Source organism: Anoplolepis gracilipes, chromosome 16 (assembly GCF_047496725.1).
Source record: "Anoplolepis gracilipes chromosome 16, ASM4749672v1, whole genome shotgun sequence".
Classification (NCBI taxonomy): domain Eukaryota; kingdom Metazoa; phylum Arthropoda; class Insecta; order Hymenoptera; family Formicidae; genus Anoplolepis; species Anoplolepis gracilipes.
In genome coordinates, this window is record NC_132985.1 from 5,890,951 (window position 1) to 5,912,200 (window position 21,250).

Genomic DNA, 21,250 nt, shown 5'->3' on the forward strand with positions numbered 1-21,250 from the left:
CTAAACTCGTATTTCCGCTATTTTTTTAGATATCGCAAAACGGCCAACGGGGTTCGATAGAGAATCGTTTGTACCTGTTTGTACCTCTTTTCAAATCGTTTGTACCTCAACCGGTTCGGAAATACAGCGATTTTCGAGTTTTGAAATTAACGCTAAACTCGTATTTCCGCTATTTTTTTAGATATCGCAAAACGGCCAACGGGGTTCGATAGAGAATCGTTTGTACCTGTTTGTACCTCTTTTCAAATCGTTTGTACCTCAACCGGTTCGGAAATACAGCGATTTTCGAGTTTTGAAATTAACGCTAAACTCGTATTTCCGCTATTTTTTTAGATATCGCAAAACGGCCAACGGGGTTCGATAGAGAATCGTTTGTACCTGTTTGTACCTTTTTTCAAATCGTTTGTACCTCAACCGGTTCGGAAATACGGCCATTTTTAGTTTTAGAGTAACGCTATACCGGTATTTCCGCTATTTTTTTAGATATCGCGAAACGGCCAACGGGGTTCGAAAGAGAATCGTTTGTACCTGTTTGTACCTCTTTTCATTTCGTTTGTACCTCAACCGGTTCGGAAATACAGCGATTTTCGAGTTTTGAAATTAACGCTAAACTCGTATTTCCGCTATTTTTTTAGATATCGCGAAACGGCCAACGGGGTTCGATAGAGAATCGTTTGTACCTGTTTGTACCTCTTTTCAAATCGTTTGTACCTCAACCGGTTCGGAAATACAGCGATTTTCGAGTTTTGAAATTAACGCTAAACTCGTATTTCCGCTATTTTTTTAGATATCGCAAAACGGCCAACGGGGTTCGATAGAGAATCGTTTGTACCTGTTTGTACCTCTTTTCAAATCGTTTGTACCTCAACCGGTTCGGAAATACAGCGATTTTCGAGTTTTGAAATTAACGCTAAACTCGTATTTCCGCTATTTTTTTAGATATCGCAAAACGGCCAACGGGGTTCGATAGAGAATCGTTTGTACCTGTTTGTACCTTTTTTCAAATCGTTTGTACCTCAACCGGTTCGGAAATACGACCATTTTTAGTTTTAGAGTAACGCTATACCGATATTTCCGCTATTTTTTTAGATATCGCGAAACGGCCAACGGGGTTCGATAGAGAATCGTTTGTACCTGTTTGTACCTCTTTTCAAATCGTTTGTACCTCAACCGGTTCGGAAATACAGCGATTTTCGAGTTTTGAAATTAACGCTAAACTCGTATTTCCGCTATTTTTTTAGATATCGCAAAACGGCCAACGAGGTTCGATAGAGAATCGTTTGTACCTGTTTGTACCTTTTTTCAAATCGTTTGTACTTCAACCGGTTCGGAAATACGACCATTTTTAGTTTTAGAGTAACGCTATACCGATATTTCCGCTATTTTTTTAGATATCGCAAAACGGCCAACGAGGTTCGATAGAGAATCGTTTGTACCTGTTTGTACCTTTTTTCAAATCGTTTGTATCTCAACCGGTTCGGAAATACGACCATTTTTAGTTTTAGAGTAACGCTATACCGATATTTCCGCTATTTTTTTAGATATCGCGAAACGGCCAACGGGGTTCGATAGAGAATCGTTTGTACCTGTTTGTACCTCTTTTCAAATCGTTTGTACCTCAACCGGTTCGGAAATACAGCGATTTTCGAGTTTTGAAATTAACGCTAAACTCGTATTTCCGCTATTTTTTTAGATATCGCAAAACGGCCAACGGGGTTCGATAGAGAATCGTTTGTACCTGTTTGTACCTCTTTTCAAATCGTTTGTACCTCAACCGGTTCGGAAATACAGCGATTTTCGAGTTTTGAAATTAACGCTAAACTCGTATTTCCGCTATTTTTTTAGATATCGCAAAACGGCCAACGGGGTTCGATAGAGAATCGTTTGTACCTGTTTGTACCTTTTTTCAAATCGTTTGTACCTCAACCGGTTCGGAAATACGACCATTTTTAGTTTTAGAGTAACGCTATACCGATATTTCCGCTATTTTTTTAGATATCGCGAAATGGCCAACGGGGTTCGATAGAGAATCGTTTGTACCTGTTTGTACCTTTTTTCAAATCGTTTGTACCTCAACCGGTTCGGAAATACGGCCATTTTTAGTTTTAGAGTAACGCTATACCGGTATTTCCGCTATTTTTTTAGATATCGCGAAACGGCCAACGGGGTTCGAAAGAGAATCGTTTGTACCTGTTTGTACCTCTTTTCATTTCGTTTGTACCTCAACCGGTTCGGAAATACAGCGATTTTCGAGTTTTGAAATTAACGCTAAACTCGTATTTCCGCTATTTTTTTAGATATCGCGAAACGGCCAACGGGGTTCGATAGAGAATCGTTTGTACCTGTTTGTACCTCTTTTCAAATCGTTTGTACCTCAACCGGTTCGGAAATACAGCGATTTTCGAGTTTTGAAATTAACGCTAAACTCGTATTTCCGCTATTTTTTTAGATATCGCAAAACGGCCAACGGGGTTCGATAGAGAATCGTTTGTACCTGTTTGTACCTCTTTTCAAATCGTTTGTACCTCAACCGGTTCGGAAATACAGCGATTTTCGAGTTTTGAAATTAACGCTAAACTCGTATTTCCGCTATTTTTTTAGATATCGCAAAACGGCCAACGGGGTTCGATAGAGAATCGTTTGTACCTGTTTGTACCTCTTTTCAAATCGTTTGTACCTCAACCGGTTCGGAAATACAGCGATTTTCGAGTTTTGAAATTAACGCTAAACTCGTATTTCCGCTATTTTTTTAGATATCGCAAAACGGCCAACGGGGTTCGATAGAGAATCGTTTGTACCTGTTTGTACCTTTTTTCAAATCGTTTGTACCTCAACCGGTTCGGAAATACGGCCATTTTTAGTTTTAGAGTAACGCTATACCGGTATTTCCGCTATTTTTTTAGATATCGCGAAACGGCCAACGGGGTTCGAAAGAGAATCGTTTGTACCTGTTTGTACCTCTTTTCATTTCGTTTGTACCTCAACCGGTTCGGAAATACAGCGATTTTCGAGTTTTGAAATTAACGCTAAACTCGTATTTCCGCTATTTTTTTAGATATCGCGAAACGGCCAACGGGGTTCGATAGAGAATCGTTTGTACCTGTTTGTACCTCTTTTCAAATCGTTTGTACCTCAACCGGTTCGGAAATACAGCGATTTTCGAGTTTTGAAATTAACGCTAAACTCGTATTTCCGCTATTTTTTTAGATATCGCAAAACGGCCAACGGGGTTCGATAGAGAATCGTTTGTACCTGTTTGTACCTCTTTTCAAATCGTTTGTACCTCAACCGGTTCGGAAATACAGCGATTTTCGAGTTTTGAAATTAACGCTAAACTCGTATTTCCGCTATTTTTTTAGATATCGCAAAACGGCCAACGGGGTTCGATAGAGAATCGTTTGTACCTGTTTGTACCTCTTTTCAAATCGTTTGTACCTCAACCGGTTCGGAAATACAGCGATTTTCGAGTTTTGAAATTAACGCTAAACTCGTATTTCCGCTATTTTTTTAGATATCGCAAAACGGCCAACGGGGTTCGATAGAGAATCGTTTGTACCTGTTTGTACCTTTTTTCAAATCGTTTGTACCTCAACCGGTTCGGAAATACGGCCATTTTTAGTTTTAGAGTAACGCTATACCGGTATTTCCGCTATTTTTTTAGATATCGCGAAACGGCCAACGGGGTTCGAAAGAGAATCGTTTGTACCTGTTTGTACCTCTTTTCATTTCGTTTGTACCTCAACCGGTTCGGAAATACAGCGATTTTCGAGTTTTGAAATTAACGCTAAACTCGTATTTCCGCTATTTTTTTAGATATCGCGAAACGGCCAACGGGGTTCGATAGAGAATCGTTTGTACCTGTTTGTACCTCTTTTCAAATCGTTTGTACCTCAACCGGTTCGGAAATACAGCGATTTTCGAGTTTTGAAATTAACGCTAAACTCGTATTTCCGCTATTTTTTTAGATATCGCAAAACGGCCAACGGGGTTCGATAGAGAATCGTTTGTACCTGTTTGTACCTCTTTTCAAATCGTTTGTACCTCAACCGGTTCGGAAATACAGCGATTTTCGAGTTTTGAAATTAACGCTAAACTCGTATTTCCGCTATTTTTTTAGATATCGCAAAACGGCCAACGGGGTTCGATAGAGAATCGTTTGTACCTGTTTGTACCTTTTTTCAAATCGTTTGTACCTCAACCGGTTCGGAAATACGACCATTTTTAGTTTTAGAGTAACGCTATACCGATATTTCCGCTATTTTTTTAGATATCGCGAAACGGCCAACGGGGTTCGATAGAGAATCGTTTGTACCTGTTTGTACCTCTTTTCAAATCGTTTGTACCTCAACCGGTTCGGAAATACAGCGATTTTCGAGTTTTGAAATTAACGCTAAACTCGTATTTCCGCTATTTTTTTAGATATCGCAAAACGGCCAACGGGGTTCGATAGAGAATCGTTTGTACCTGTTTGTACCTCTTTTCAAATCGTTTGTACCTCAACCGGTTCGGAAATACAGCGATTTTCGAGTTTTGAAATTAACGCTAAACTCGTATTTCCGCTATTTTTTTAGATATCGCAAAACGGCCAACGGGGTTCGATAGAGAATCGTTTGTACCTGTTTGTACCTTTTTTCAAATCGTTTGTACCTCAACCGGTTCGGAAATACGACCATTTTTAGTTTTAGAGTAACGCTATACCGATATTTCCGCTATTTTTTTAGATATCGCGAAACGGCCAACGGGGTTCGATAGAGAATCGTTTGTACCTGTTTGTACCTTTTTTCAAATCGTTTGTACCTCAACCGGTTCGGAAATACCACTATTTTTAGTTTTAGAGTTAACGTTATTTTATATATATATATAATTACATTTATAATTCATTATAAATTATATATCTTTATTATAAAGAAATGAACCCCGTTGGCCGTTTCGCGATATCTAAAAAAATAGCGGAAATACCGGTATAGCGTTACTCTAAAACTAAAAATGGCCGTATTTCCGAACCGGTTGAGGTACAAACGATTTGAAAAAAGGTACAAACAGGTACAAACGATTCTCTATCGAACCCCGTTGGCCGTTTCGCGATATCTAAAAAAATAGCGGAAATACCGGTATAGCGTTACTCTAAAACTAAAAATGGCCGTATTTCCGAACCGGTTGAGGTACAAACGATTTGAAAAGAGGTACAAACAGGTACAAACGATTCTCTATCGAATGGCATTAATGAAATTAAAATATCTTAAAGTCGAGCGCTGGCCATTTTTTGATTATTTTTTATTTTCGAACCGGTTGAGGTACAAACGAAAAAAAGTGTGGTACAAACAGGTACAAACGACGTACAAACGGACTATATTATTAATTTTTTTTTTTCATAAAGTCGGGCGCCAGGTTCACATCGGTGACTCACCCACAGTCAGCGGCGAGAACTGGTTTTTGTTTGCGCTTAATGAGATTCGCGGGAGGATTTACTCCCGCGAGAGAGAGAAAGAGAACCTCGTTACTTTCCAGTTTCCGAGCGAAAACGTCGCGGCTGCGATTGTGGCGCGAACGTACCGCGAAACAAGAAGGAATGATGGTTTTGCTTGACGACGTTAACAAGAATGGAACGCTCTTTAAATATTCGTCTTGAAAATGGAAAAGGAAATATTGGCAGTTTGGATTAAAAAAAAAAAAGAAAAAAAATAAATTTTCCCGAGGCAGCAACAGAGAGATAGTTTTTCATCGATTTCTGCGAATGCCACGCGTAAAACAATTGTCTGTTGCAATTTAGAGATATTAACGTATTAGTTTTTTTATTCTTTATTTACGTTTTATTGCATTTGATCATCGATCTGAATGTCTCCCTGGAAAAATATGGAAAACTTGGAATTTGGGGGGATTTTTTTGTATCTGAAAAAATCAGAAAATTTTTACAGAATTTTATTGGGAACTTTTTAAAAAGTTTTCTCTTTCATTACTTTGCTTTCATATTAAATAGTCAATGACCCAAATAAATTATTAAAACTATATTATAAATATATTTTTGTTTATAATATATTATAATTTTATAAATAATTTTAAAAATATTTTTGCTTATACATTCAATGTTTTAACAAAATATTAAATGTGCAACACATATTCTTTGTAATTTTTAATGATAAAAATAAAAATTTTATGTAATTGAAAAATGCTTATCTTATATGAAAATTATTTAGTTTTTTTTCAGTATAAATCTAGTACTTGAAACTTAAAGGCTCTGTCTTTTTTCTTCATATAAGTTAAAAACGTTAAAAAGCACATGTAATAACAAATTTATTTTAGAAATAGTTGTATCAAAAAATCTTTAAAACATTTTCTTTACCTGGAAGATCAGGCATTTTTCAGGAAATATTTTTATAAGATTTGAATAAACATTCTGTCTTTTCAACTCTTGTAAAAAACATTCTCGAAAATTCCCTGATTTTCCAGATATTTTTCAAAATTCCAGGTAAAAAGATATTTTAAAGATTTTTTAAATCTATTTTTCGAGAATCTAAAAAACTTGCATTGTATAAAATTTGAATCAACCTATGTATATTTATGCCTTGATGACACAATATTTAAAAATAGTGATTTCTTAATAAAAAATAAATGTATACTAATGTGATTTAGTAATGAAATAATCAACATTGCGAAACAAAAATGCTGTAGTACCTAGTTATCGCCTTGATGTATTCGGAACATTTCGATAGTTCGCACATCCGGATATGAACGGCGCAAATCGCCGGATGTATCTGATGTAAGCGACAGTTATTAGCGTAATGCCACGATACGCTACAGATACGGTATCGTACGTGTTATTACCATGGTTGACGACGCGCGTCCGATCCGTCGGTACATCGGATTAATAATTCTCAAACGGACATCAGGCGAGAGGGAGAGGGAGAGAGGATCGGCGGGGAGTAACTGTCCCGGATACAATCGCCCGACCGCGTGCAAATGCGATCACACGTTATATGGCCATTATACAGCTGATATGCTCGGCTTAAATACTCGAAACAGCCGGCACGCCAGGCGAGATATGTGAGCCAGGATTACTCACTGGATGCAATATGGACGCATAAATTAATATATTTTATTATTTAATGAGATTGGTAGAAATGTTTAAATACATAAATAAATATAAAAAAAATTTTCTTAAAAATATCTATTTTCATTAATAACAATAATATTGTACATCGTGAAGACTAAATATCTTTGTATGACAATTAATTTGTTACCGTTCTTTTTTTTTTTTTTTTTTTTTTCTTAAGTATTTGCTTTTTTTTTAATTTATGGATTCTTGAAGAGAATTAAAATTAATGTTTTTTTTTACAAAAATTTTAATTAAAAAGAAAGAGAGTCTACTTAAAATGACATAAAAGCTAGTTTTTTTAAATTGAATCTACAAAATTTCTTAAAAAACATTATAAAAGTTAATCGAAGCAAAAGTATTTTTTAATCTCGTATTTTTTTACGTTGTAATTTTGACACTAGTTCAATAAAATGTAAACATCTCAGGCTTTTTAAATTATGCTGCAATTAAGTCCCTTAAAATATCGCCACGTGGTACTTTATCCGATTGAAATATCACCGTGGCAGACAAGTGCGGTGAAAAATATATACACATCGCGGTTGAAAATACTAAAAAGGTCGTAAAAGACGCGGGATTTCTATGGGAAAAATACGATCCGCTGCCGCGGATATTTCCTGGTTGGTAATAAAATCGAGAGGTCGAGCGCGGGTGCCTCGGGGAAACGGTTATTGGGCTTGTTTCTGCCAGCCTTGTAAAGCCACTATGCACAGGAAATGGAAATCCGTAATACCCGAGTTCTCGCAAAATTATTACTTACTCGTGTAAGCGTTTGAAAATTTGCGACGCGATCGCTCTCCGGCGCGGCGCGGCGCATCGCTCGACGAGAATATATCATTATCCTGTTAAACCGCGTCTGCAAAACCCTCGCTTTATGCAATTTTAACTTTGACCTTGTGAATTGCCAATTGTAACGTGACATCGAATTTCACGTCAAGTGAGTCGCGTATAAATTGTTATAATTCTGTAATAAACGTATAATTATTCGATTACAAATGACATGGAAAATCCTTTGCTGATGTATATAATTACCTTTCGCATATATTATTTATTAGGAAAATGTATGTGCGTTATTTAAATTCTGATGAAAATTTTATTTTTTAATTTTTATTTTAAAAATTCTTATTTACGAGGGAGAGAGAGAGAGAGAGAGAGAGAGAGAGAGAGAGAGACGGTACATAAATGACCTCAAACTCTGCCTTCCTCGCGTGTCAAATTCGCGAAGGCGGCTCTGAAAAGTTTTCACGCTCTTACGAATTATACGAAAATTTTTTTTCCACGCCACGGGGAGATTTAAATACTCAACCTGCCGATTTCATTAAATCTAACAAATTCAACCTGCACTTTCCATTGCAAATTATTTCGCCGAAAAATACTACCCGACTACCGATTATAGTGGGTGATGTTCCAAGCGGCTAAACTTGCGGCATGAAAGTTACACGGAGGATCTGCAGGTCGCAGGCATACGACGGTTCTCGTCCTCAGGCTACTCGGGCACTCTCGGAAGTAACGAACGAATTTGCGAATAAATTTGCATGCCGAGCATGCCGTCGTGCCGTCGCGCGAAATTTATAGCTTAATCCCGATTTTCAACGGATCTCGGCAAATGTTTCGGCCTCGGGAAAGGTCGTGTCGAGAGAGAACAGAGAGAAGAGAGAGAGAGAGAGAGAGAAAGAAAGGGAGAGAGAGAGAGAGAGGGGGGGGGAGGTAAAGGGGAGATGGTAGGTGGAGTACCATCGCGGAGAGAGCACATTAAAATTTATGACGGTTATTAATATTTCCCCGAGACCTCTCCCCTTTGGCGCGTGCGACCACCGAAATGAGACTCCGGTTAAGTCCCCAAACGAATTATTAGAGCGCCGGTTAATCGACGTTATCGGGAAACGACTCTGGTTTTTTGTCACCCGACCAATAGATCGCTCACGGTTTTACGTCCGCGTCGTGAAAGGTCTTGCATCAATTTCTATCCACTATTAATGATGCATCATTATTTAGACTTGTAAATTTACATTATTTTTTAAACTTATACATTTTTTCTAAAATAACTTATTTGACAGTAATTATTAAACAATAAATAAATTACAATATATATATATATATTGTAAAATCATACAACAAAAATGCTGAATACTCGAAATATTCAATGCATCAAAAATTAATCATTAGTCAATCGATCGATCTTGATTTCCGAAATTATATTCAAGTACACAAAATATGTACACATACACAAATTGTTAAGGAAATAATAATTATCGGTTATGTAAATAACCGTTGCAACGGAATGTAAATTTACAATTGCCATTTGCCATCGCTTTAAATGAATACATTGTGCGAAATATTTGTTTCAATAAATAGTTATTTCGATGTTTACAAACTTTTCATTATAAAATTAATGAATCGCTAATGAAATCGCTAATTACATGTAGAAAATAATCGCGTTTTAAGAAATGGTATACGGAACAGATTGTCACTATCTATACACACATGTCATATGAATATTATAGTATTACGCCCAACACGTGACGCAAACAAATTCCAATTGATTTATTGTCGTTATCAAATATTGTTATTCTCATCATATCAAATATTTAACACCTTATGGAGTAATTTTATATCGAATATTCTGTTTTTCGCATCTCTGGTTATTATTATTAACAGAGGTTTTGTTAGATATTATGTATGCATTGCCTAATATATTTATTATGCATGTACATCATTGTAATTATATAAAACAAAATTAAAATTACTTTTTATTTTAATGCGTTTTAACACTTAATCTCTTTAGTGATAAAGCTTTACATGTGTCTAACATAAGACATTTCGAATGATATAGGAATCTTGATGAAAAACTTGTTGTAAACGATTCAAAGGGAAGTCTGCTACGAGGGAATTGTATTATATTTGACATTTGAATGCAATAATGCTGTGATTCTATATTGCAGCATATCTATATTTTTTCGTATATCTGTGATAGATATACATATATGTATGTATATCGTGCTTTATAACCTGCCCTTTATATACAAGATAAGATAAACAGCTCCAACTCTATATTCTAAATTGAAAACCAGAGATTGCATATAATATTTGATTTCTTGTCAGAGTAATATTTTTTTAGATATTCAAATATATTATAATAATACTATAATATAATATAACGGTGTTGGCATCTTTGGAGTTTAAGATAAATTACATTACGTGAATATATAAGTAAGCTACGCCAACACACTCTACGATATAGTAAATGATATTGTCTAAAGCGTCTAATGACGGCAATTTGTTTAATCAGCACCGGCAAACTTCTTCTCGCGTTAAGGATTAAATGCGAATTTTAATGAAAAAATGGTATATTTATTAAATAGTAATTCAAAATATAATCGTACTTATAATTAAGAATTAATTTACATATACAGACAATCTTTTATAAGCGAAAGATATTAATTATAATATCATATTTTAAACTTAACTACCCTCTCATCACCATTCGCCGCGCGCGCATGTGCCTGCGAATATCTCTATTTAAATATTTCAACAAAATATTAAGCCACCCATTATCGTTATTATAGTACTTAATCATCTCTTGCCTCTCTGCGCTAATACGTTCATCCTGCTTCGTGACAGCGCATATTGCATAATGATCATCCATAATGAATGTTCTCAAGTCATAAATATAAAATCGCCAGTGTACAGTGGCAGAGTATATATCTATTTTAGGAGAAGCTATGTGAAATATCATTTTTCATCCCCGCACTGGATTTGCTAAGCCGTGAACGAACCCTTCGACCAGGGGGACAAAAAGACAGTCCGTCATCCTTGCCACGGTTTTTGTCTCTCGATGAAGTATTCACGTGGCACCAGGTGCGATCCAAATAGGTGCACCGTGTATACAGGACGTCGTCGAGGCAAGAAAACGCGAAAGCTAAGATGAGGGATACGCGCGCGAAATGTGGATCGCAGATAATCTCCGGGTTTTTATCGCCAGGTCGCTTATTCCGGAAGATGCGCGCTGAGAATCCCCTAAGATATAGCGACAAATTCTTGCGACGCAGGAGAGAAAAAAAACGCGCAAAGAATACAGCATATTAACAACGCGCTGTTGCATTTTAACGCGTTCACATTTTTTTTTTTCCCCCCATTTCTCCATTCCACATTTCACTGTGCGTCAAATAAATATTCCATTGCGGCGGAAAAAATTAAAGAGAGGGAACACAGGACATTTGTAAGGAAATTATATATTGTCGCGTGTGTGCGTGCGACTAATGGAATCTCTTTAATACGATGAATATATATATATATATATATATATATATATATATATATATATATATATATATTATATGTCTCTCATTCATATATGCGGTTTTTTTCTCTTTTCTTAAATTCTTTATCTAGATACATATTTTATTTCTTCCTGATATGAGTTAAAATTAATTAATTCGAACTTTAAAGTTTAGTGAAGATTTCTCTCTATTTATTTAGAATTTTATTTTGTCTCAGGAATTAAAAGCATGATAAGCAATGGTGTACCTATATATTTATATGTGCCGAGTCTCCAAAATGATTGGCGATCGAAGTGGCAGGAATCACATGTGATTTTACACGCAATTTGTTGTGGAAGATGCATTTTTGCTGCGTATAAGTGAGACATCGACACAACAAGAGAAGTCCAGGTCGTAGATCAGGGTATCTATTCTCTCAAAAAAAACATGAGAGTTCTCAGGAATTTCTTTTATCAGGAAATTGTATTGGGATTCAGAAAATTAAAAAAAAATTTTTTTTAATTATTTCTAATTTTACTTGTAAACAGTCAACAAGCCAAGGAAATTATTACAATATGTTATAAATATATATTTATTTTTGTTTATATATTCAATATCTTAACAAAATCTTAAATATGCAACACATATTCTTCGTAATTTTTAATGATAAGAAGTGAAAATTTTATGCAATTGAAAAATGCCTTTCTTATAAAATGTGTTCTTCGCATGAGTGAAAAAAATATTAGAAAATGTATGCGACAAAATATTTATTTTAGAGAAAGTTGTATTTAAAAGTCTTTAAAATATTCTGTTTATTTATAAATTTTGAATAAAAATGTCTGCCAGAGCAGGGAATTTTTTTACTAGATTTAATTAAATAATATTTGATTTTATCGAATAATAATGATCGTCCAGCCGGATATATCTGAATACGACCTGCTTTCCTACGCAGGTAATTAAAATCAATTGTCATATGGTCTCGTTTCGTTCAAAGCGAAAACCTGGCGCGTTACTTGAAGCTGTCGTATTTGCGGAAAGGACGACTTCGTGTCGTTTTCCTGGATGGTGGTCTCTCGGCTTTTGCCGTTGGTTTCTTTGTCGACAGAAATGTCCTTTGCTACTGCGTGCGCGACCCTCGTTGTTTTCTCTCGACAGTCGGTTGCCAGTTTTTCTGCCTTTCTTCCTTTCTCGCGTCTCTGTGGCAACCACGTGGCAGGAGGATCGATTTGTCTGTCATCGCTCACAGAAATGGGTCGGATGAATCGATCGCGAGGAACATAAATTTATCGAGAATGAGATAACTAAAAATTGTTCGATCACATAAAATTTATAATGTAATCGAATATAAATTAAAATTAATTAATTCAAACTTTAAAAACCTTAAGTAAAAATTAAAATTAAATAAATCGAATAAATTGAGAAAGCATCGCTTTTATTTAATTTCTAAAAGAAAAACAGAAAATAAAATAAAATCGATGTAATAAAAGATTATTTAATTACGTTTGAAGAGCTATTGCAACATTTACTAATATTAACTGTCACGAGATTAATCACGAAATAATCTGATGTTTAGAGGATCGTATCAGAAGCGTATAATAAGATGAAGCCTCTCGGTTAATTGAAAATGTTGGAGCTCGCGCGAACGGAACGTCGATAGCTATGCGAACGCATTCTCGCGAAAGTAATACACGAAATTGATATCGAGCCGAGCAAGACTTTTTTAATTAAGCGGTAGGAAATAGTTTTGTGCTTTGAAAGACCTTGGCGCTGCCCATTCCGATATTATTATCGGCGAATTCGCGGCGGTGGAAATAAAGAAATCGAGGGAAGCAACAGACGGTGAGCACGCGGGAGAGCCGATAGCCCGTGAAAGAGTTTCTTGTACGGAGAAAAGCGAGCCCGGGGATGAAATACGAAGTCCTAGAGATTGTAAATCACGTGGGGGGTACACACAGTGAAACACGGGGCGCCGTTGTCGGAAGAATTATCGTGACGCGACGCCATATCCGCGGACATTCCTTATGCTTTTCCTTTCGTTTTTCACTTTGCCCATATTTCGTTCGATTAGAGATATCTTAAAATTGTTTTTTTTTTTTTTTTTGTTTTTTTTTTTTACTCAAATAAAGTACATCCGAGATATATTACATATAAGTAATAATCGCGATCTAGAATTATTTTTACGTTTCAGAAATGTCAAACTGATTCGTGTCGTTTCTCACAAAATTATATAATTATAATATAATAAATATTAATTATATTTATTATAATTTATTATATATAATTGTTATAATGAATAATATATATAATAATTATTATATAATATACTTATTATATATATAATAATAATAATAATAATAATAATAATAATAATATTATAATGAATAATATAATAAAACGCTAAAAATAAAGTAATTGTGCCGCGTTGTCTACTTTTTCGTCGTAAGTAGTCATCAACACCTCGAAATTGTCAGACGAAGCGGGCGTCTCTAACGAAGGGTTGTACCATAAGAAGGGCGCGCCTAAAATCGAGGAGGGGTCTTTTTAATACTACTTAATCGGGTTTACGCCGTACGTCTTCCGTCAAAGGCTCGAATATTCACGGCAAAGTGCTTCAGAGTCCCCTTGAGGGTCTAATGTAATAAACGGATGGACAAGCGGTCGATCAGCAGCTTCCCTTGATTGGATATTGATCAGCTGTTCGAGAGAGAATGTCGCCCAATCGAACGGAAAAGAAGCGAGGGAAAACGATGCAATGTATTTTTACACGGAACAAGTTACCGTGCCTTTTTTAGACTGTTTTCTCCCTCTCTCTGCCTCTCTCTCTCTCTCTCTCTCTCTCTCTCTCTCTCTCTCACTTTCTTTCTTTCTTTCTCTCTTTCTCTCTATAAAAGTTCATAGGTCACGGATAAAGGCGTCACCTTGCATAGAAAAGACGATATGTCAACCGCACTTTTCATGCCTTGCACCTTTGGCAAAAGATATCCTTGTACCTGCATATCTTACATAACTCAGTATTTCGGTCTTTGAAAGTTTCAAAAAGATCCTCGGAATTTACATAGACTTTTCTGTCCCAGATAAACGCTTATATATTTCTTTCAATTCTAAAAATGCAAACGACGTTGAGAAATAAAAATTAAAATATTATACATTTAAAGATATTGTGCAAAGAAATCAAAATATTATTTTATTACAAATACATATATTTGGTAGACAAAAAAATTACAGTTTTAATTATGATGTACGTTACAGGTTTAAACTATACATATGTATTCATAAGAAAATTGAATTGTAAAATTAATAGTATATTCGTTACATAGTTAAAAATTGTATGCAAGTGCCTTGCATAACAAGAGCAATTGTAGTCGAGAGAAACGTCTCGTTATGTTAGTTAGTATCAAGACATCCTCGTATCCTCTTTTGAAAGGAACAAAAAGCAGTTTGCATACTCAAGCTAAGTACGCCAAGATACTCATGTTCTCCAAGCGTTAATGCAACAAAGGAGCGGGTAAACAATGTACTAGTCTCTTTTTAGTGAATTGATTTTTTTTTTAAGAAAGGAAGTAAACTGTGCAAGAAAATGAGCATACTAAAAGGAGCTCATTTATCTCTTATTTTTCACGTTATTAAACTTTTAGACATTATAAACATATAATAATGTTACTTATATGTCGTAGCCAGATTACAAAATCCGTCTTTTTATAAAATGCCTAGACGTTTTATAAAGTTCGGCCATATTCTTAAATCGTGGTTAGATTTGAAATATTTTACAATCTCGCTAAGAATTTTAGTCTTTTTATAAAATGCTAACAAGCGATCCGCCATATTATCAAATACAATGATTGTATATATCGTTTTAGATTCTGACTGGTTCATTTCAGTCGTTTTATGCAAACGTTGTCTTTGTTATAAATCAAAAATGAAATGCAACAGCCGTAGTCATGCTGTCGGTCCTTGTTTAAATAAGTAAACGTTTTACTTTTTAAAAAATTTAATAATATTATTAATAAGAGAGTTTATTAAAGATTTTATTTATATTACTTTTTATAAAATTTAATAATATTATTAATAAATATATTTATATAAGTTTAACAATTTTCTTATTTAACAAAATACACGAAACCTATTACTTTTCTATAAATAAGTGGCTATCCTATAGACTATTATAGACAGTTCATAAAACGACTGAAATAAACCAGTCAGAATCTAAAACGATATATACAATCATTTTATTTGATAATGTGGCGGGTCGCTTGTTAGCATTTTATAAAAAGATTAAAATTCTTAGCCAGATTGTAAAATATTTCAAATCTAAGCACGATTTAAGAATATGGCCGCACTTTATAAAACGTCTAGGCATTTTATAAAAAAATGGATTTTATAATCTGGCTACGACATATATATGTATATACCTACATAATTTTAATAAAAATCTTTATGTTTTTTTAATCGTTAAAAAGCGGTCCGTTTAAATTAAACGGAAAGAAATTATTTACAGATATTATTTCTTTGCCCGATAAATTTTCAGTTATAGGAACGTTGGATTTCTCACGTTTATGAAAATTTCGCGTTTTATTAATTGAAATGCAACGACACTCGCTTGTACGAGAGACATAAAAGGAAACCGACGCGCGGGAAGATAATTATTTACAAATTCGTATCTGGCTGATGATGTGACATTACGTGCAACTGTGATGAAAGGTCGAATCACCTAATCGGTAGAGAATTCAAAGCACAAAATTTCCGGTTGAAAATAGTCGATTGAAAATCGGAAAGTCTTTTAACCGAATCAGCGCGCGAATATCATTAATTTTAATGATATGATAGTCCTGTAACACAAGCGTTATACTTTTCTGTTTAATAACCGAAAGATACTACGTTGAACGCAAGTTAAAGAAAGCACAAATAATCTTGTTGTTGGATTCATAGCCCGCATGAAAAAGTAATGAACGACAGATCACTGGGGGATTAATAATTTCACGAGGAGACGTTTCACGCCAGAGCTCGTTAATTTTAATAGATTGCGTAGAGTGGCAAAACCATTCATTGTTCATGGCTTTCGTCTGTGAAACCGACAACGAGGAGAAGACAAAGCGTTAGAACGTCTAGACAAAAGTTGAAAGACTGCCATTGCAGGTTGCTTTCCACATGAGTAGATTATTTCGAGAGCGGCATAATTGCAATGTGAAAATGCTGTTAGCTTAAGTACAGCCTATAAACAATTTTTATTTAGTCAAATTTCTTGCGCTTTCGAATTTCAAAGTATAAAATTGATATCTACCTTTTTCTTTCAATTAAATCACTCATATAAACGATGTGCGATTAAAAATAAATCATTTTTATCTTTACGCGTGTAATTATTTTCAAAATAAATATATATATATATAATTATAAATAAAAATTTAAATAATTAATTAAATGTAATTATTTCTTTCTTATATATGTGTAAATATAATTTCAATCAGAGAAATACATATTTAAATGAATAGAGCAGAAAATTACGAAAAAGATTGGACTTTACTCGTTATTTTAAACACAACAAATGAATCTAAATGATTTTCCATCTTTTGATAGGGAAGAAATTCATCAGCATTTGGCAATATCGCGATTGGCGAAGTGTAAATGTTTGCGAATCTCTCGACTCTCCCCGTTGGAAATTAACGGTCAAGCGAGCAGTTAGAAATTCCATTTTATGACCGACCGTGGACACAATCAAAACTACATAGTTCAAGTGTTCGCGATAGGCTAGTATATGCATGTTGGCGATATTTTTTATAGCCATCAATGTAACGGGTTATTCTACATTCGGCAAATAAACCCGTACTCCATCAAAAGTTGAACGATTTATGACTATTGTATTATGTTTTAAATTATGTGTATCAGTATAAAAGCTCAAATGTTTTGTAATAAAATATTATATAAAATAATATAAAAAATATATAATGTAATAATAATCTTAATTAAAATAATATATAAATTTTAATAAAAATATTACAATTATATAATTATATAATTTTCGATTTGTTTGAAATATACACAGATTGAGCTTATACAATGTCATTGTATCAGATTGTGATAAATATCTGGAAAAAGTAACATGTTGGAAAACATTGTATAACGTTTAAATTTATTAGAAAAGTATAGAAGAACAAAAAAAAAGCAACTTAATAATTACTTGTAATATAATTATCATAGCATAAGTTATATACAACGCGTTATTTGACATTTAATTTTATGAAATTGTTCTCTTTCTATTTTTTTAGCAACGTAAAAAATGCAATTGTCATAAAATTTTTCTTCCCCACGTGTTACTTTTTCTAAATATTATCACGTTACAATGATTTATGTAGACTAGAGTTTCATAGAGTACGAGTCCTTCGAAATGATTTTTCATCATTACAATTATATAATTTTCAATTTGTCTGAAATATACACAGATTGACATTATATAATGTCATTGTTACCAGATCGTGATGACATCTAGAAAAAGTAACATGTTGGGAAAAATTGTTTAAATTCGAAAAATAGAGGAAAAAACCAATGTAATAATTTCTTGCCATATAATTGTCATGGCAAGCATATGTTATATATAATACATAAAACACGTTGACGTTATTTGACATTTCGCGTTTAACTTGACTTGAAACTGTTCTACGTTTCTAGCAACGCCATAAAAGATGCCATCGTTATAAAACTTTCCTCCCTCGCGTGTCACCTTTTAACAATGATTTATACAGACTAGGGTTTCATAGAGCGCGAGTCCTCGATGGAGCCCTTGGAAAAGATTTTTCACGATTAGAGAAAACCGCCAGGCTATCATTATCCGGCGTAGGAATACACTCTGGTGGTTTGTAAGCTCCAAATTGAAACGTCGAGGGTCCTCGGCTCGTTACGCCGCTCTGTCCCGTTTCAAATCCTTAAATCCTGGCATTTAGTGCGAAATTAAGTGCCACCTGGTACCCGGGTATAAGCGTGGGCGTCCCGGCGAAGGCAAATGTTTGATCGGACGTTATGACCGTGCCCGGGGGAGGAATTAGAGTTAATAGAGGGTTATATCGTTCGGGTTTTTCACCAGAGTACAAAAGCGCCTCAACTTCCTTGACCAGAGCGGCGCGTCCAATCGATGGGTCCGACCGGCGTTTTTCACGTGGACGTTTACGTCCTTTAATTAGACGTCGTCCCTCCCAGAAAGTAATTTAGAGAGAACGAGTAAGAGCCCATCGTCCGAGCACTAAACCGATACGTATCAATCTACAATTAATGGCTCTCTGCAGGATATTAAATGTCTAATATTGTGCAATGAAAACAAAGTCTGCTTCGCGTTCGATTAAATTAAATTGACATTTTTTTTCTCGATGTTGCAATTAATTATTTGAAAGCAAGAAATATATCTAAAATTATGCTGACAATTAAGAGGCGTTATTAATGCTTATTAATTTATGAAGAATTTTACCCGATTTACTCTCTCCGATTTTTCCTCGGAAGATTAAAATGATCTTGCAACGTCGTCCGAGAAGAAGGGAAACCAATTTGCCGAATTGTAAGGAAAGACTTGTCGCACGAGGGTTACTCTTGAAAATTAATTACCGGCCTACGTGCATTAATTTAGACCATCAGGCGTGTCATTTAATTAATCCGTCTATGTTTTTGATCGACGACGTCTTCGCGCCCTCAGCACCCCCATCCTCATCTACCCCTGTCCATCCTCTCGTCGTCAGCATCCGTTGACAACGTCTTTCGCCGAGTTATTTATTTAATTGGACATTAAAGCACGAGAAAGCAATTATGAGGAACGATGAGGTGTCTCTATGTTCCCTTCAAGGAAACAGTATATTTTAATTAAAGGCAGGAAGAGAGGGGAAGAAAGACGAGACGTCCCCCTCTACGTCCCTTGCTACATCTTCTCAATCGTCGATAGAAAAAGATATTTGATGAGACATATTTTTATTGCATATGAAATAATTGAAAATAATCTCAATTTTATTTTCTTCTTCTTTTTTTAGGTAAACGGACAAGACGTTTCAAACTCTAGTCACGAGGATGCTGTCCGTTGCTTTCAATCGGCTCAGGAGCCAATTATCGTCGAAGTCCTTCGACGACAACCTAGCGGACATCAACAGGTCCCTCAGACACCCTCCAAGGAGCACGAAAGGATCACATGTCAGGATAAGAACGAGGGAACGACGAACGGGAGGGGCCCGATAGAAGAGCGTATGTGCAACGATGACGTCAAGAAGGACACGGCCTGTCCTTTGGTATCGACTGCGGTCCAAACGGATTGGGCAGGTCTCATAGAAGAGGAGGAGTTGCTACCGGTTCCCCTCGTCGAGGAACAAGCGAATGACAGTTTCGAGGACTTTCTCACTCATGACATCGACTTTGAGGTATCTACTGAAATTATAATTATATCTGAATATGAATTTAATTTCTAACGCAGTATAAAAATATTTGAAACAATTTAATTTGAAATATTATCATATTGAGTGGGTGTGATGATAGATGGGAAAATTTATTAATAAATTTAGATCTTTTGAAAAAATATATTTAAAATAAAAATCAATTTTGGAAGAAAGAGTTTTAACTCGAGGGAATCTCATGAACCTGAAAATTTTGATTTTAATGAAACTTTAGACATAACATAAATTTTCAGTCACTCAAAAGCGAAATATCAAAAGGTATTCTATGTAAAAGTTTTATGATAAAGAAACCTCTATTCATATTAATAAAATTTTGGAAAAATAATTTCTCAATTAAGAAAAATGTTTTTAAATTATTTTTTCAAAATCAATTGTCAGTAAAATTTAAAAGAAAATAATATGTGTGAAAATTATAATGTGTACTATAGATAAAAGTTTTATGATAAAGACACCTCTATTTATATTAATAAAAGTTTGGAAAAATAATTTCTCAATTAAGAAAAATGTTTTTAAATTATTTTTTCAAAATCAATTGTCAGTAAAATTTAAAAGGAAATAATATGTAAGATGAAAATTATAATGCGTGTACTGTAGATTATGTGTAACAGCGTATCTCGTTTACCTAATGTTTGTTAAATGGTAATATCAGTTAACTGATAATATCAGTTAATGAGGAAGACTCTATGCAAATACGAGTGTATTTAGTTTCGCCGAACATTGTCTACCCTATGGCGAGCATTAATACTGTTACTGAAATTTTGTTGAAGGAGGTGACGTTGCGGAAAAGCGGAAGTGCCGAGAAGCTCGGGCTGACCGTGTGTTATAGCTCCGGTTCCGGCAGCGAGGACGCCGACACAGAGGTTTACATCTCGGAAATAGTTCCTGAAAGTCTCGCAGCCCGGGACGGTCGGTTACGAGAAGGAGATCAAATCTTGCGGGTAAATTCAGAAATTCCATTCTCCATTCTCTAGAAACGTTATCACAATTTTCGCCGAAAATTCGATCAAAATAAAAAATAAAAAAAATGAGATCAGAACTCGCAACGCAATATATGTCAGAATTTGCACTGTTAATGATAGGGAAAAAAAAAAAAAGAGAGACACATTTTTTATTCATATATAAAATTTAATAATTTTCCTAACATAAGAAGAGTGCCCCGATATTTCGTCAAATTAGTCATAAAATCTGAAAAGCGTAAAAGCTGCGATAGAGTTTGCGAGATACAGGGAGAAGATCTCCAATTTTACCAGGAAAATTGGCGAAAATTAAATACCTTCCATTAATTCGGACGTGATACTTTATCTTGAGCCGAGTCAGTGAAAAGCGTGTAATATAGTGTAATAAAGCTCATCGAGAATTCAGTGAGGGAAGTTACGGATAATATAGGATGTAACGTATCGTATAAATTTAATAGGCTGAGAGAGGTAAGCGCGGAAGTACTAGCAAAAGCCCCCGAGGAGCAATAATACAAACATACCGCATATAAA

At 34.9% G+C, this 21,250-nt stretch overlaps 1 protein-coding gene across 3 annotated transcripts in view; it reads left to right on the plus strand.

Annotated features, from left to right (window-relative positions):
* The window catches only part of Slip1 (SLo interacting protein 1), a 198,075-nt gene that overhangs the window by 169,852 nt on the left and 6,973 nt on the right, over positions 1–21,250 (plus strand). For all 3 annotated transcript variants that reach the window (XM_072908840.1, XM_072908841.1, XM_072908839.1), the window contains 2 exons: positions 19,350–19,730; positions 20,531–20,701. In XM_072908840.1, the coding sequence (XP_072764941.1) occupies positions 19,350–19,730; positions 20,531–20,701 (552 nt within the window). The remainder of the gene's footprint in view (positions 1–19,349; positions 19,731–20,530; positions 20,702–21,250) is intronic.